This window comes from Urocitellus parryii, chromosome 5 (assembly GCF_045843805.1).
Source record: "Urocitellus parryii isolate mUroPar1 chromosome 5, mUroPar1.hap1, whole genome shotgun sequence".
Taxonomy (NCBI): domain Eukaryota; kingdom Metazoa; phylum Chordata; class Mammalia; order Rodentia; family Sciuridae; genus Urocitellus; species Urocitellus parryii.
Genome location: NC_135535.1, coordinates 53,579,271 through 53,598,309, shown reverse-complemented (window position 1 = coordinate 53,598,309; position 19,039 = coordinate 53,579,271). Strand labels below are relative to the sequence as shown.

General features: G+C 33.1%; 1 protein-coding gene across 4 annotated transcripts in view; it reads left to right on the top strand.

Annotated features, from left to right (window-relative positions):
- Usp15 (ubiquitin specific peptidase 15) overlaps window positions 1-13,820 on the top strand; it is a 114,182-nt gene extending 100,362 nt beyond the window's left edge. For all 4 annotated transcript variants that reach the window (XM_026392949.2, XM_026392948.2, XM_026392950.2 and 1 more), the window contains 6 exons: window positions 377-447; window positions 815-930; window positions 1,584-1,733; window positions 3,723-3,826; window positions 6,693-6,781; window positions 10,993-13,820. In XM_026392949.2, the coding sequence (XP_026248734.1) occupies window positions 377-447; window positions 815-930; window positions 1,584-1,733; window positions 3,723-3,826; window positions 6,693-6,781; window positions 10,993-11,175 (713 nt within the window). In that variant the 3' untranslated portion in view covers window positions 11,176-13,820. The remainder of the gene's footprint in view (window positions 1-376; window positions 448-814; window positions 931-1,583; window positions 1,734-3,722; window positions 3,827-6,692; window positions 6,782-10,992) is intronic.
- The last annotated feature ends 5,219 nt before the right edge of the window (window positions 13,821-19,039 follow it).

Below are 19,039 nucleotides of genomic sequence, written 5' to 3'. Positions count from 1 at the left end.
TTTGTGAAAAATGACTTGAGCATCAAATTTCAGTAAGTGGGTTTTTAAAAATATAAAACTATGAAATTCAGCCCAACCATGAAAAATACCATTTATCTATTTTAAAATGTTAAATAAAAGGCCTTAATATCCAGGTACACTAAAACATGCAAGTGTTTACTAAAGCAGGGTTTAACTTCATGCTTCAGCTTTGTATCTTTTTGTCTTTTGATCTCACATTATTAAAGGCTTGGAAACAGTTATTTGTCCTAATCATCTGTGCAAGTAGAAAAAATTGCTCCTTGTTTATTTTTATATATACCCTAATATTAAAATATACAAATTTTAGTTGTAAAACACATTGAATTTTAAAGAAAAAAAATGTTTTTCACCTTAGAAAGATCTTTTCTTGCTTTGGATTGGGATCCTGAATTGAAAAAAAGATATTTTGATGAAAATGCTGCCGAGGTAAGTTATCACTCAAACACTACTTTTTTACCTTTTCTTGGCTTACTTTATTCTCATTGCTAGAGTTAACCACATTCTTTTGTACACTTTCTGCTTCCTTGAAATTAGTTTATATTTTGCCATTAAAAATTTGGTCACAAACTTTTTTTCAACTAGAGGGGTTTTGAACATGCTTTTTGTTGACACGTTTTAATTATAGAAGGTCATTTAGGAGTTATTAAAAAGTGTGATGAAAATCTCAGCTGAAATAAGTTTTATGATTCTCTTGAAAGTTTAGGAGTTTTCATTATTATTCATAGTAAGATGGTTTCACTAAAATGAGTTTTGTTTCATTTGTTCTCTTAACTCAAGAAATACTTCTCTTTAGGATTTTGAAAAACATGAAAGCGTGGAATATAAACCTCCTAAAAAACCCTTTGTGAAATTAAAAGACTGCATTGAACTTTTCACAACAAAAGAAAAGCTAGGTGCTGAAGATCCCTGGTAAGAGACAAAGTTAAATAATTGTTTCTGATTATTTTCTTTAAGGCTTTATTCTGAAATATGTGCTACATCAAGTTGAAAAAATGATTACTAAATATTCTTATTGCTATAAATTTCTGTAATGTAATAGTCTATTAAAAGGGATGGGAATATCTTCAAAAGTATTATCCCAGTATTAGCTTTAATCTCATTACTATATTTTCCCTAATAGTCATTTTACTATTTATAATTACCTTTTTCCTAAGAAGTTTCAGCTGTGTTGGAAAAAGCTTTTTAGGGAAATTATTTTGTGATATCATTCCATTAAAGTCCAAAGTTTTGACATTTTTCTGATACCTATGTCTCAACACACATTTGTAATATTATGATACATTCATATCTTTTTTAGCATACTGAAATGTAAATAACCTAGCTCTCATCATTTATTTGAATATTTATTTGCATATTAGTTTATAATGGTTAGACTTATTTTTAAAATGTATTGAAAATAAAGAGGAGTTGCTGCTAGTCTGGTATATATTACTCCTAAAATAATTGCTTACTGAAAATATAGGGTTTCCCCCCCACCCTTGGGTTTTGGCTTGTTATTTTTGTTAATGGAGCTAGCCATTTATACCTCTGTCGAACTTTTAAATATTTCTTTTTGGTTTTAGGTATTGTCCAAATTGTAAAGAACATCAGCAAGCCACAAAGAAATTGGATTTATGGTCCCTTCCTCCAGTACTTGTGGTACATCTCAAGCGATTTTCATACAGTCGATACATGAGAGATAAATTGGATACTTTAGTTGATTTTCCTATCAAGTAAGTTAAATTGTATTTAATAAACATTGAGCATTCTAACTTTTTTCAAACTTATTTTGATGCTTTTTGTCATTGTATCTTAATAAAAGATTTGAATTTATTTTTGAGTAGATATAACCATTTTAAGGGTTGATATTTCACAATTTTTATTCCTAGAGATTTTTCCAAAAACAAAAGTGAAAATATTCTTTTTAAATAAATATAGCTCACTGTGTCTTGCATTACCTTATGTGTTCATTGACCCCATTTATAATTATAAGATTTTTTATGGACTTAGCGATTTTGTTTTTCCTAGGATTCATTTTATTATTATTCATCAATTATTCCTAAATTTTTTTAAATGACTAAAATATTATAAAAATAGAAAAATGGAATTGCTTAGAATGTTGATTTAATAATGAAATAAATTATCCCTATATGCATTTATCCTTCAGTTTTTCTTGTTGCATGGTATGACATCATACTTGTAAAAAAGTATAACAAAGTCTGGAAACCATCTTCATAGTCTCTTTTTGTTTGTTTGTTTGTTTGTTTTTTAGCTTTTACTAAACACAGTTAAGAATTCAGGACAAAAAAGGGAACATTGTATTCTCATTCACTTAGTCATGCAGCAGGAAGGACTTCATCACACAATATTTTGTAATAAAGAGCTTGGCATTATCCTGTATTGCAAAAAAGAACATGTGACAGTATTCTTTCATATTTTATGATATTTGTGCACCAAAACTTACTTGAATCAGTTAGTAAGTGGACAAATGCTGAAGGCAGGTGTGTATACAAAAGGGACTGGAAAGGATACAGGTGATTTTAAAAAATTGAAAATATTAATTATTCATTCCACTTATTGAGCAGGAAGAAAAAGGTTATGTATCAAAATTGTGAGCCATTAAAATTTTCAAGAATATAGCATTTTGACAATGTAAATGCAAGAAAACTAGATTCTAATATAGGTATATTTGGAAGTTAGAATTATTGTTTTTGCGGGGTGGGGGTGCTGGGGTTAGAACCCAGTGTCTTACACATGCTAAGGGAGTGCTCTACCAACTGAGCTACACTCCGAGTAGAGTTGTTGCTTTTTAATGATGTGAGTATAAGAACAACAACCAGAAATTATGCAAATGTAAGAAAAACAATAATAAACTATTTATAAGATGGTGTGTTCCAAGTGCATGCATATATGATTATGAACAGTCAATTGCATTCAAAGAGTGCTACCCATTTCTGGTCTATAGGTTATCAAAATCAGGAAAATGTGGAATAAAAATGGTCTTCAATTGACTTGATTGATAGATACTGGGAATTGAACTTAGGTGTACTTCAATTGACTTGATTGATAGATACTAGGAATTGAACTTAGGTGAGCTACATCCTCAGTCCTTGTTATTTTTTATTTTGAGTCAGAATCTCACTCAGTTGCTGAGGCAGACCTCAAATTTGCAATCCCGCCTCAGCATCTGAGTAGCTGGGATTACAGACATTCTTGATGTTCTAGTGTCTAGCTTAATTTTAAAAAACTCATAAGAAAGTTGTTTTTCACTCTCCCTTTATTTTTTGCTGTATAGATCATTCCTAAAAAAGCTGGACATGGTGGCACATGCCTGTAATCCCAGTGGCTCGAGAGGCTGAGGCAGGAGGATCTCGAGTTCAAAGCCAACCTCAGCAATGGGGAGGCACTTGGCAACTCAGTGAGACCCTCTCTGTAAATAAAATACAAAATAGGGCTGGGGATGTGGCTCAGTGGTTGAGTGGGTGTCCCTGATGCTCAATCCCCAGTACCAAAATAAATAAATTAGTTGATTAAATAAAAACAATTCATTGGATCAAAATGATAATGAGTTACTTGACTCTTGATAATTTCTTTGGTGAAAAATATAGAGAGAGGCAACACTGGCAGAAGGGAATAGAATTCATTGCATTTCAAAGAAAAAAATGAATTTATTATATTTAGGGAAAACATAACACTAACTTCATTTCTCTTTAAAAAAACAGTGACTTGGATATGTCGGAATTCTTAATTAATCCAAATGCAGGTCCTTGCCGATATAATTTGATTGCTGTTTCCAACCATTATGGAGGGATGGGAGGTGGACACTGTAAGTTGACAGTTTATATTTTAACCTGATGATGATGTTCGAATAACTATTGATTTTTTTTCCTTAAGGTATTTATTACTTCTGGTAAAATGTCAGATGGGTCTTTCATATAATAGTTATACAATATTGATTAATGAATGAATCAGCTTTTGAACCCTTTTCTTTTAAATCTGAAAAGAAAGGATTGAGTTAATCATGCTCCTCATTGTCAGTTGAAGGCACTGGAAGAAGTGTTACTGGTCCATTTGGGGTTCCTCTTCTCCATTGTTTTTCCCTTCTCTTTGTAACATGTTTAATGCATGTGCTATAAACCATGCATATTTGCTCACTTTTGTAATTGGTACTGTACTACAGATCTCAGCAGATCTTGCTTGTTTTCTTTATACTTTTATTATCTATTTTGTCCATTGTTCCTCACTACTCTAATGGTTTACATTCACCATATTTTATCTCTGCATTCACCATATGGTGGATATCCAACTTACCTTTGAGACTGGTAAATATTATTGTTTCTGGTCTGTTACATGAAAATTTCTTTGAACTGTGTACTCAGATGAAACTGCCAGGTTTAAATGAGTATTTAAATACTGCCAGATTTCTTTCCATGTTGAAACTAACAAATCCACCCTCTCCTCCACTTGATAGGTTTTTCTATTGAATGATCTTTGCATTCTTGGGATGATCCTACTTGTCTTTTTGTGGTTTTTGATACACAGTAGAATTTTATTAACTAATTAAGATAGTTAAAATTTCATAAGTTCAGTGGTCTTATAATTTTTTATATTGTTATTTGACTTTGAAATCAAAATTATAGCCATAAAACAGATAGGATGCCATACTCTTTTTCTGTATCCTTTTCATCTAGGTTTTCCAGTATACTTCAGAATGGTTTATAATACTTTTATCCTATGTTTTTGTCCCTTTTTTCATTCTTTTCTTTTTTTTATCAATTCTTCCAGAAGTTCGATTTTCATCTTATTAATTTGTTAATTGTACTTATTGTCTCATTTCATTTTTACCTTGATGACAGTTTTCTTCTTGTTACTTTGGTTTAGATTAACAAACTCAAAATACACAGTGGCAGAGCTTACTTAAATTTAAGAACAGATACAGAGGCTGGAGATATAACTCAGTTGGTAGAGTGCTTGCCTTGCATGCACAAGGCCCTGAGTTCAATCCCCAGCATCACAAAAAAGAAATAAAGAACACAAATAGGAAAAGAAACAACATAACATGGACAAAAACTGTTTAACAGAGGTCCTAGGTAATTGGTTGTCATTTTATGTTGCTATTTTTCTAACTTCTTGGGTTGACCGCTTAACTTTTGCTTTCCACTGTTTTTGAAACTATATTGAAAGCTATAATTAAAACTATAAACTTCCTACTAATACTCCTTTAGGTCTTGGTGATGGATTTTTATTATCTTTTAATACTGTGATTTTTTAAATTTCCTTTTGATTTTCTATTAGCCCAGGGTCATTTAATTATTTGCTTAATTTTCAAGTACATGGGGGTTTTTTTTGTAACAATTGGGAGCTTTGTCTGTATTAATCTTTAAGAGTTTGAAGCTTTGACAGTAGCCTAATACATGGTTTCTTTAAATTTTCATACATTTGAAAAAAAACATATGTTACCCATTGAGATATAAATCCATGTGTTTCTTGTTTTAAATATTTTTTTTTTTAGTTGTATATAGACACAATGCCTTTATTTATTTCTGTGTGGTGCTGAGGATCAAACCCAATGCCTCACATATGCTAGGCAAGGGCTCTACCTCTGAGCTACAACCCCAGGCCCCCTTATGTTTCTAAATAGTTTTTTCAGTTGTACCCAAATCATTACACTGTATGATTATTTTTTATGTTCATTCTATTCTGAGAGAAATTTATCAAGACTCCTATTTAAAGTGTTGATTTGGTCTGTTTCTCCTAATAGTTTTATTGGTTGTTCTGCATTAATAGTTATATTCATTTTTACAATGGTTAGCTCTTCTCTCTGTGTAGTTCCTTTTACTGGGATTTGGCATTCTTTCTTGTCTTTATCTCAGATATTACAAGTGCTGCTCTAGCTTTCTTTTGATTCAGTCCTCTAATTGGCTAACTTTTGTTGGAGATTTGTCTCTTATATAATTCACAAGATTGTTCAATCTTGTCTTTTTACTCAGCCTGAGAATATGTTTTGCTTCACAGTGGTCTTGAATTCAGATTAACAAACACAACACACAATATGCTTCATCCAGCAAAGAGTTTACTTAGATTTAAGAAAGGATATAGGACAGAATTCAACATGTACAGAAGTTGTTTGTCAAAAGTCCTAGGTAATTGGAAGGGGAAAAATTGGGAGAGGCTGTACTCAAAGGAAACTATTCAGTGCATGGCTGTTTTCCTCAACTCCTTGCAAAACTAGTTTTTTATCAGAGTACATGAATGAGTATTGCCACACTAGTTGTCAAATGTTTTGTTAATCCAGCAAGTTTATAAGTCTTGTAAACAACATCATGCCTTTGATTCAGGAGACCTGAGTATTACTGATAATCTCTGGCAAAGAATCAGGCAATGGTTGTCCCATGTGTGGAATTTAAAAACATTATTTTAATCTGTCTTCTTATTGCTGCCTCTAGCCAGGTTTTTTTGTTTTTTGTTTTGTTTTGTTTAAGTTTGACTTTCACTTCCCTCTTACAGCTTTTTTCATGGTTGATTTTTGGGAGGGGAAACAAACAGCAGTCAAAATATGAGACATTTATTTCACATGATAGGTGCTTAGTAAATATTGTTAATAGAGTTTAAGCTATTGCGTAGATGATTATAGAGTTTTGAAAATTCCCTAGATCATTTTAGTCATAGAAGTGATTTTATTTTCTCATTAGATACTGCTTTTGCAAAAAATAAAGATGATGGAAAATGGTACTATTTTGATGACAGTAGTGTCTCCACTGCATCTGAAGACCAAATTGTGGTAAGTATATTATGTATTTCCCAAAAATTGTGGGATCAACTGTTTTTAAGAAATGAATAAGAATGGAAGGGATGATGGTGTAGTTCATTGGTAGAGTACATGCTTAGTTAGCATGTATGGCTTCAATCCCTATCTTGTACACTGCCCCACCACAATAAAAAAGGCAAATTAATAAAAGGGGCCCATGGAACACTATTGTATATATTCTAGCATGCCTAGTAGCTAAGAGACACTTGCTCTGATTTAAAGAAACATAAAATTGTGCCCTAAATGGACACTTGTCTTCAAATTTGCCCATAACAAAAGCACAAAATGCAGTCTGAAAATTTTTCATGTAACTTGTACAATGGAGTTTCTAATGAAAATTAGTTTTCCTCTAAAAAGTAGGTCAGCTCTTAACATTTTAGATATTGACTACTTAAAAGTCAAAATCCTTTAAGTGCCTTACCATACCTATGATCTTTAAAGCCTAAGACAATTAGACATTTAAGTTCAAAATGACATAATCTTTTAAAAATTATTAACTTCTTTTAAACAATACAATTTTTAAAAGATTAACTCCTTTTGTATGCTTGTTACTCTGGTATTCTGTGACTAGTAGAAAAATAAGAATGTTACATCTGTTTACGCTGGCATTCATTTATCATCCACATTTGTTGTGTTTTACATCTGAGCAGATTTTTATTTTCAGATGTTGAGATGGAAAATGACTAGTGTGTTTTTAAAAGAAAGTTAAAATTGTTTAAGGGTTTATTTTTCTATAAATTTTGCAGCTCTATAAATTTTACCCATTGTTAGAATACTACAAAGAGTGAGAAATATTGTATTTGCTCATATGATAGTAATATTCAAAAGGCTTTCTGTTGATGTGAGAAAAACTAACTTACTTTATTTCCCAGATTAAATTATATTCCCTGAGGGCAAAGACTAACTTTAGTTTTTGATGCTTTAAAGTCTTCAGTTTATAAAAGCAAATTGATAAATTTCTGAGCCCAATTATTGGCATAGTTTTATTCTGTCCTTACATGAATAGCACTGAAATGTTTGTTTCTCTCTTCCCTTTTTCTCTCCTTCCCCGTGTGTGTGTGTGTGTGTGTGTGTGTGTGTGTGTGTGTGTGTGTACAGTCATATATCACTTAAAATAGGAACACATTCTGAGAATGCATTGTTAGGTAATTTGTTTTACAAATAGCATAGATTATTCTTACACAAACATAGATGATATAGCCTACTACACACTTAGACTATATTATAATCTTACATGATGACCATTATATATGCTTTCCATCGTTGACCAAAATGTCATTCTATGGTGTGTGCCTAAGTTAACATTTCCAGTTTATATTTAAACTCCTCATTCTTTTGTCCTCAATTTTTTTTCTGTTCTCTTTTATCTCCTAGCCCAAATATCCTAAAATTGCCAACATCCCATCCTTCAAAGTCTCTTTAACATTATTGCCCTAATCTCCCTTTCAAGTAATTTATCTTATTTATATGCACTACATGAATTTGATTTTGCCATGCATTTAATAATGATGGTTCTTTGTGTGTGAACATACACATAATCGTGGGTCACTTAACAGGGATACATTCTAAGAAATGCATCTCTAGGTGATTTGTTGTGCAAACATCACCAGTATTTGAATACCTTACTTATGGATGTGGTGTCTTTTATATGTGGGACTCTATTACAAGCAGCATTAAAAGACAGCTATGTCTCTTCTTGGTAGTGCACACCTGTAACACCAACTATTCAGGAGGCTGAGGCAGTAGGATCGAAAGTTCAAGGCCAGGCCTAGCAATTTAGCTAGACACTATCTCAGAATAAAAAAATTAAAATGTGCTGGGGTTGGAGCTCAGTGGTAAAGCACCCCAGTGTACAATCCCCAGTACCCTAAAAAAAAAAAATAAGACAACTAACCAAGTTAATAATTGTGTTATAAATACCATTAAATATTTTACTATGGTTACACCTGAGACAGCTGTCTCAACTCAGATTTGGAGTTTAAGCAAATAAGACTAAAGAAATCCTCATAGTGAAAGTGCTGTTTGACCTGAGTCTACTAATACAAATGAGTAAATTAAGGAAGCAAAGGGGTTCTAAGCAAAAAGAACAATACTGCAAAAGAAAGGAGACATGAGGGCAGGATGTTTTAAGGGCACAAAATGTTCTTATAGGAATATGGGGAAGTAATTAGGCTAGAGATAAATTTAAGTCTTAAAGAAAATCAGCATCCCAGTTTTTAAATGTTTCTTTAAAGACTGAAAAAACAGCCAGGTGTGGTGTGGTACACATCTGTTATCCCAGTGGCTTGGGAGGCTGAAGCAGGAGGATCATGAGTTCAAAGCCAGCCTCTGAAATTAGCAAGGATTGTCTCAATTAGCAACACCCTGTCTCAAAATAAAAACTAAAAAGGGCAGGGGATGTGGCTCCTTGGTTATATACCCCTGAGCTCACAATCCCTGGTACCAAAAAAAAAAAAAAAAAGAAAAAGAAAAAAGACTGAAACCATTAGATGATTGTTAAGCAGTAGAGTGACATTATTAAATTTGTATCTTAACTTCTCTACAAGAACATTTAGATTTAAAGCACTGAGTAGAGAAAGTAGAAAGTCCATACAGAAGGCTGTCACAATTAATCAAATTAGTGGTAGTGCCAGTACAGACAAGGGGAGAGTGAATTTGAGAGAGATTTACAGTATAAAATAAATAAAATTTTATAAATAATGATGTAGAGATACAGGAGGGGAAAGTTGAAAGTGACTCTTAATTTAATAATCGAGATTGGGAATTTAGGAAGAAAATTTGCTGTGTAGTTTGAAGTACCTATATGATAGTTATCTTGTAGAAATTTCTATTAGGTAGTTGTATTAATAAGATGAGTTCAGAGAGTGATAACTGGTTTAAATTATAAATTTGAGGAGTTCAGAGTTGATAACTGGTTTAAATTATTAATTTGAGTTGTCAGCCTTAGGTAGAAATTGAAGCCAAAAGCTTGAATTAGTTATCTAGTGAGAGGATACAAATTGAGAAAGAGAGTTGAGCTGAGTGCAAAACATAAAGGTTAGGATTTAATGAAGCCACAGAATAGTCTGAGAAGAAACCTGAAGAGATAGTAAAAGATCTAAAGAGAACTGGTGTCACAGAAGCCAAAAATTGATGAAGGGAAAAGTAGTAGGTAGGACATTAAATACTATAGAGAAATTCGCCATTTACGTTGTTGTTCAGAGGTTATTGACCCAGTGAAAGTCAATTTATTAAAATGGTTTGGGCAAAAGTTAGATTACATTGCATTGAGTTTGTGTGAGAGTGAATTATGGGTATAGACTACCTTATCAGCCTAGTTGTAAGGAAGAAAGAAGTATGTGGCATCTAGAAGGGAGGTAGAATGGTAGGGGATTTATGATGAAAAAAAACAAGTATTTTTTAATGCCAAAGAGAAAAAGTCTAGAAGATAAAGTCTCATTAAAATACACAATGAGTGGGGCGTGGTGGCACACACCTGTAATCCCAGCAGCGTGGGAGGTTGAGGCAGGAGAATCACCAGTTCAAAGCCAGCCTCAGCAATTTAACAAGACCCTGTCTCAAAATAAAAAATAAAGTGGGCTAGGAATGTGACTCAGTGGTTAAGTACCCCAGGGTTAAATCCCAGTACCAAATAAAATAAAAAGATACATAGTGATTGGGTGGAGGGGGGTGCTCAGCAATAGAGTGCTTACCTAGTACTCATGAGGAGGCCCTGGGTTGAATCCCCAGCAGCACCACAAGCATACCCCCACCATACACACACACAGAAAAACACAGTGGTAATTGATGGAAAATGTCCTTAATACAGTAGAAGAAGTTGGACTATAGAGCAAACATGGGATGAAACAACTATTAGATAAAAAGCTCACTTTTCCCTTAGAGTCAAAAGGAAGGAAGACATAGAATTCTATTTCATGTTAGAGTAACTAGGTTAATCTATCCTGTAGTTGTGTTTATTTCTTAATCCAAATAACAAAAAAATTTTAATCTAAGCATTTTTCCTTTACATGTAGAAATCATCTTATATTTACTTAATTTTAGTGACTTCAATTTGACCATGTGTGTTTTTTTTCTATTTGACTTGGGCCTTGTTAACAAAATTGATACCAGGTAAAATACTTATACTATAGTTTATGTGTTCTTTAAGAATTGTGATCATTTTAACACCCTTTTTGTTTTGACAGTCCAAGGCAGCATATGTACTCTTCTACCAGAGACAAGACACTTTCAGTGGAACTGGCTTTTTTCCTCTTGACCGAGAAACTAAAGGTGCTTCAGCTGCCACAGGCATCCCATTAGAAAGTGATGAAGATAGCAATGATAATGACAATGATATAGAAAATGAAAACTGTATGCACACTAATTAATGAAAGTCCTAGAAGCCATAAAAGAGAGACTTCCTGCTGGTGGTATCTATGGAAACGAAGTTACCCACCACATTAAAACAAGTCTGAGATGGGGAGTTTCAGATAACCGAATGTAAATCCTTTATCAGATTTTAACTTGTGCAGTACTTGAAGTGAAACACAATGAAAACTTTAACAGAAATTGTCTCATAATACATTTACAGTCTTGTATTTACAAGCTAAATATATATAGGAAATCACAAATAAATCCCTTTTAAGTTTGCTGCTGTTTTGATGAATTATGTTTTCTTTAATTTTTTGGATGTGAGTTGATGACAAATGTTAAATTTGTGGATGTTGGTCATTTATTTTGCTCTGATTATACTGCAAGGAAACTATGAACTTAGTTTTTGGATAATCTAGTTCATGTGCATTAGGCTGCCATATATACTACTATAATGTTTAGCTGCAGTATCAATATGGCCTAAATACTGCAGTAGTGCTGGAAAACCAAATTTTCAAATCTATCCCTGGTAATCAATATGGGCCTATTAAAAAACCAAGAAACAATCTTGATAAGTCATTTCCTTTTTTAGTATCATTAAATATCCAGTCTATTATGTTCATCTTATTGCCACTATGGAAACAGGTTCTAGATTTCACACTACATTCTAAAATCATTTTTCAGTTACATGTAAGTATTTTTTACTGATATTGGAATCTTAGATATTCAAATTTTTCTTTACATGCTGTAAGATGCTGTCTTTAATCTGGTGTTGGTCCAAAACTAAATTTTTGCTGCCTGTTTTTCCCCCATTTTTTGGTAATTTGGCAAGTTTTAGCTCTCCCAATTATTGTAATATAAGGACATACTTAGTAGTATTCTGTATCCATAGTAATAACTGCATCAAGCTTAGATGAGAGTTTTTTTTTTCATAAACTAGCCTTTAAATCATAATTGACAATTGGCTATAAAGGTAGGTCTGTTAACTTTCTTTGTGTGTTCCTGATGGAATTCACCATAGCCTTACAGCTTTTCTCAGAAGGTAACTTGTTATAAGAGCAATGGCATTTGCATGTTCCAGAGTCAGAACCTGTACAGTATATAAAGCATACAAACCTTGAATTTGATTTTAGTTCACCACATTCAAGGATCCAGGATGCCAAATATATGTGTGAACATTTGAAGCATTTTCATTTGCTGCTTTTTTCCCTTTGATCTAGTTGAAAGAATGTATTGTCGATTGGCATACAAAACTGCCTTTAATAGAAAATCTAAATGCTGGGGCACATTTCACATATCGACTACCTGAGAAATTGCTTTGTGTCCCACTGTTAATAAAGCAAAAAGTATAATGTTCTTCACTTGAACTAATCAAATACAATAGATTATAAATTGTGTATTGTAAATAAAAGTTCACTCTGTGAGTGCACATTTTGGTAAATTATTTATTTATGTTAGCATTTTAAAGTAAAGGAAAAAAATTGCATTTGACCAGGATAAATGAGGTATGTTAATCATGGCTTTGCTTTATACCTTGATATTAAAGCTGGTTTTTCATCCTGGTATTTTAAAAGCTGCTTTGGGTTTTTTTTCTTTTTTCTTTCTTTCTTTCATTTTTTTTTTTAATGTAAACTAACCTCCTGCATGACAGAGGTTAAAATTTTGTCTGCACTTGGGTTCACTTGAGTTTACATTTGAAATGTGCATGTTTATTTATACAGATTTCAATAAAGCTATTCAAGGCCTTATTTAGTCTTTTATTTCTTACTCTGAATATTTTGATAAAATTTTTGTATGAGTAGACGACTGTATGCTAGACTTTTTAATTATAATATAGTTAATATTAGACAGGAAAGCATGTCAGAACAAAGTGAATCCTACTATTAAAACATGTTTTAAAGTAGATTTTTTTAACTAAAAAATTCATTCACTAAAAAAAATGTTTGTGTACCTGCCAATCACTGTTCTGGAGTTTGGAGACAGAGAGTAAACAAATAATCTCTGCCCCCACAGAGCTTACATTTTTTCTGCCCTCCACTAATTAATAGATTGTATTATTTTTTTTAAGTTTAGAAAAGGTCCAAGTGAACTTTTTCAAGACCTAGATTTAGTCTTTATCCTAATGCTCCATAGAGACCACTTCCTTTTTTTATGCCTGTCATTAATAATAATTAATAACACCATTGAATATGTCAAACTCAAATGTCATTTTCAGCTGCAAAAAATAACTTTAAAATTGTGCAAAAGGATAATAATATAACATTAAAAGTAGATATCCATAGGTAATACAGGGTAGTACAAATATATCTAGGTTAGAATTCTTCTAGCCTTGCCAGTTAGTAATTATTTACTATGGACCAGGCATTTTAGTAAAGTGCTTACATACATTATCTCAATGCTACAACAGATGTGGTAGGGACAGTCGTCATCCTCACGTTTCATATGGAGAAACCAAGATATGAAGCATTTAAGTAATATCCCCAAGTTCACACAATTACTATGTGGTACGGTATTCTAAAGATATATACTACCTCTCACTGTGTTAAAATGTCTGCCTCAGGATTGTTGAGAGTTAATTTGAGATCGTGTATTTTATGGGAAAGAGATTTGTAAACTGTGTGTTATCCTCATTAAAAGTTTCTTTAGTCTGAATGGAAAATCATCTTGAAGTCTAATGGCTTTGCTTCCAAAAGTATATTCAGTCTCCATCTCTAAGTATTAAATAAGAAGAATACTGGCTAGAATACTGACTAACCTTTGCCTCTTAAAATTAACTTCACAAATTTATGTACATTTGTTACTATTTTAATTAAATGTTAAATATAAGATGGCTTTTCCTCCTTCATCTAAAAACATGCCCTTCTTTGAACTTCCCCATATGCAACCATACTTTCCAGACTATTTTTCTGATATTTTTCTCATAATTTAGCTTGAATTGATCTCCATGAAAAATCTTCAGCCCAGCCTCTGATTCTTTAAATATCTTGCTTTCTCCTGTAATCTGTGTACTTTGAGTAGTAATGTATTTATCTTTGCTTTTGTAACAACTGGATATAAAAAATACAAAGCATTGATTTGGGGACAAAGAAAATTAGCAAGTACCAAATTAGATATAGTGTAAAGGCAGTGCATTGTTGTGTATTGTTCATTATCAGTTTTACAGTAAGAAATATGCCATTTTATAATAGGCTTAGGGCATCACAAGTCATTATGTGTTTTAGGTGCTTAAATTCATACTTTATATTAAGGAAAAGAATTTCCAGATACCTCTTGATAACAAAAATTTTCACTTTAAACTGAGTTAAGGAAAAAACCTGTTTGCTGTGTTCGTATTTTTATAAGCTACATAGAATAACTTCAAAATAACAGAATTTGGAATATATAATATAGAGAGTAAGGCCTGGCAAATAGTTTCCTGGCTACTCATTATGCTAGAGCAGGAGGATCCCAAGTTTGGGTGTAGTCTCAGCAACTTAGTGAGACCCTGTCTCAAAATAAGAAGGGCTGGGGATGTGATCAAGGTCGAGTGCCCCTGTGTTCAATACTGAGTACCACAAAAATTTAAAAAAATATATACATATGTACAACAGTTAAAGTTGTAATACTCACCAAGCCTGTTTTCACTAATGGTGGGGTAAAGAATTTTTAAATGGATGGTGTAAAACAGTTCAAAAATTATTTTTGGCAAATATATATATACATACACTGGGAAACAAACTTACCAACATCATACCTTGATCTAATTATTCCCTGGCTCTGTCTCTGGGAGCTTAGAACTTGCCAAAGTAGTGAAAGGAAAAGACTAGGTTTTCAAAGGGACTCTAGAAAGTAAATAAAACCATTTAAGGAAAGTCAAGAATTGATATATAATACTTTGTTCTAAAATCTCAAAAGACAAATGGGTTGGTGGTCTCTTTTTTTTTTTTTCCTGTCTAGAAATGGGAAGCAAATCTAATTCTACAGAGTTGCTAAAAATACAGCTATTTCTTGTTCTCTTAAATGAATATGCTGTAATAATAAGACTATACACTTTGTGCACAAAATTTAGTATTTCAAAAGTTTAAATTTTTTTAGCTGGGCATGGTGACATACACCTGCAACCCCAGCAGCTCGGGAGACTGAGGCAGGAGGATTGAAATTCAAAGCCAGCCTCTTACTGAGATCCTGTCTCAAAATAAAAAGGCCTGGGGGTATGGCTCAATGGTTAAGCTTCCCTGGGTTCAATCCCTGATATTTAACCTATATTCTACAGTAAAAAGTCATGCTTAAGGGCTGGGGTTGTGGCTCAGTGGTAGAGCGCTCGCCTAGCACGTTCAAGGCTCTGGGTTCGATCCTCAGCACCACATAAAAATAAAGATATTGTGTATATCTACAACTAAAAATAAAAAATATTTTTAAAATATTTTTTTAATCATGCTTAACTTTGGCAATTACTGTGAGTTTTTTCCCCCCTCAAATCAGAAACTTTTAGGTAATTCTGTATAATTGGGGGGGGGGGGCGTAGTTTCAGCCAGGCACTGAGGCACACACCTGTAATCCCATCAACTCAAGAGGTTGAAGCAAAAGGATCCCAAGGTCAAAGCCAACCTTGGCAACTTGTCAAGACCCTGACCCAATATAAATTTTAGAAAGGGCAGGGAATGTAGCACAGTGGTAACCCCTGCAGTAACAACAACAACAACAAAATGCATTTCTGTGACTTTGTTAACTAGTTGGAGTTAAATCCACATACACAGAAGTAAAACAATAAGGAAACAACAGTCCTTTCCCATAATGTAGAAACAATCCAATAGTCTTCCCATTAAAAAAAAAAATTCACTTTTTAGTTGTAGATGGACACATATCTTTATTTTATTTATTTATTTTTATGTGGTGCTGAGGATTGAACCGAGAGGCAAGCGCTCTACTGCTGAGCCATAACCCCAGTCCCTTCCCATTTTTCCAGTAATGACAAATTTTTAACATTTCCAAACTGTTGTTTTAAGCCTCAAATATCTCATTTTTAATTCTTAGTTAAGATCTTTCAGAATTCCTAAACTTTGTAACATCTCAAAAAGAAGTCTTATTAAAATATTTTGTTTTATAATATTTGAAAAAAAGACTATAAAGAAATTCTAGGTTAACAGACATTGTAACTCCTGCCTCTGCTCATTTCTCTTAGGTAATGCTGAATTTTAACTAATTTAGACTCATTAAAGTGTTCTGCTTACATCTGTCTTTAAGTGTGTGCCTTCTCTCTTCCAACATTGAATTATCCCTGTACGTAGTGAGGACATTTAATTTTCTTTAAAGTGAGAACCATCTTTTCATTAGATCAAAGGGATAATTTTTCATCCAAATTAATCTTATCATGACCATCTAACTAATTTCCTCAAGAAGCCCCACGCCCAAGCCTCCAGATTTGAATCCCTGAACTACCTAATAGAATCTCCAAAGATTACCTTTTTTCTAATTGCATTTTAGTGGATTATCAGGGACCTCAAAAATTAAGAGAAAGCAAATGCAAAGTATTCTAGAATCACTATCACCTGAGGAAAAAAATATTGTAAAGATGGGGAAATAATTATACACACACACTTTTTTTTTTTTTAAGGATTCCGTTAAATATTGAATGACTCGGGAGGACATGATGGTTCATACCTGTAATCTCAGCAACTCACGAGGCTAAAGCAACTCAGTCACAAGTTTGAGGCCAGCCTTAGCAATTTAGCCAGACTCTCTGCTAGGGGTGTGGCTCAAAATCAGTGGACCTCTGGGTGCAATTCCCAATGCCCCTTCCCCAATTTTTTTTTTAATTTACTTTTTTTTTTTAGTTGTAGTTGGACACAATACCTTTATTTGCTTATTTATTTTTATGTGGTGCTGAGGATCGAACCCAGAATCTCGGACATGTGAGGTGAGCACTCTACCATTGAGCCACAACCCCAGCCCAATTTTTTGTTTTTTTAATTGAGTGATTCTAGTAAAGCTATTCGATTTGTAAAATTTAAGTTCCTTTTGGCCATGTATCTATTGTGTGGCTGTTAATACTGTAGATTCCAACAGTATTATTAATATGGGTTATTTGTATAGTATATTATCTACAGTGAGATGGGTAAGAATATTCTATATTTAGCATCATTTTTCACCACAGCTCCAAATAAGTCATTGTCTGAATTTCAGTTTTTGCAGTCATAAAATGATACCAATCTCCTGTGGGGACTGAATTCATGGATTTGGAGGTGTAGACTATTATAAATTAATCTACAGTGCATCACTCATTAAAGGCTGACATTTTTTAAACCTACGTAGCATAACTTTGCAACTTTCACATGTAAAACTTTTTCTCTGCCTTCAGGAGACAGTCGCTAAAAGTCATTTGAGTTAATAATCCAAAGGCTGGAGATTATGGTTTTTATTGTGTTTTGGATATTAGTCTTTTCATTCTGACATAACAGAATATCATAGATTGTGGGGAGGACACTGAGACAAGGATCCCAAGTTTAAGGCCAGCTAGGGTAATTAAGAACAACTTTTCAAAAGTAGATCTATTTCTTTTGGCAGGGTTTGATTTACAGTTGGGCCTATGACCTATTCATTGAAGGTCAATGATTCCAGAAGAGAGGTCTACTAGCATGCTTAGAAATTTTCATGAAATTTAATTTTCATTACTTTTTAATGAAAATAGGGAAGAAACTATCCTTTGTTTTAAACAGAGTCCTTTGTACATATGATTCGTGGAATAGCAAAGTAACATCTTGGGACTGGGATTGGAGTGGGGAGCTGTGTCATTTTAACTTGTTCAATTTTCTTCTGTGTCTGCTATTTAGTATTCTATTTCTCTGGAGCAGGAATACTTCTTTCCATCCCTAAAACCACAAACTTTGACACATGATATTTGAGCATCAAAAAAACAACAACCAAAAAAACAAAAAATAAACGATTTTTATTCTATCATCTGGCTTTTGCAATTAAAATCCAAGGTTTTGAAAATTATTGATTTTAATGAAAAAAATCATATTACAAGTGAACTTTCAGTGTATGAGCAGCTGCTTTATTTATAATATATGATGGTCATTTATACTATAGATAAATGTATATCTAACTCTGTTGTATATGTGTTTTATCTGTCACACTGTAATTCCTGCCTCAACACTTAACAGCATCTTTTACCACTTAAGGCTTATATATTTTCTCACCATGTTTTATTTTCAGTTCTCATCCTTAGTTGCCCTATGAGGAAAGGCATGTACCATGGATGTGGCATAGTAACGGGGTAAGAGTTTTCATTACTACTTAGCAATTTACAGAAACAATGTCCAATTAAGTATGAAATTAAGAATAGGTGGGGGAAGGCCCAGTATTAAAATCACTGGCAAAATGACCACATCAGACTTTCAGCTCTGAGAAAGAGCAGAGTAGCTTGTGTAAGACTATCACTCTTGCATGTAAGAAACTAGCCAGGCATGGTAGTGCACATTTGTAATCCCAACTGCTGAGGAGGCTAAAGCAGAAAGAAGTCAGGAGTTCAAGGCCAGTTTGGGAAACTCAAAAGGGCTGGGGATATAGCTCAGTGTATGAGTCCATGGGCTCAATCCCTGATATAGCAAAAAAAAAAAAAAAAAAAAATTGTTCAAAGAAAAATAAAAGGCAATGTAACGCTGTGGGGTATGAAACATAAGTAGGAATAAAGTGTATGTCACATAGACATATACTTGTATTTTAGTAAGCTTTTTCGCCGCTGTGACTAAAAGATCGGACCAGAACAATTTTAAGGAGGAAAAGTTTATTTGAGGGCTCACAGTTTCAGAGATCTTAGTTCATAGAAGGCTGGCTCCATTCCTTGGGGCTCCAGGTGAGGTAGAGGGAAGCAGCTCACATGACAAAACAGGAAGCAGAGAG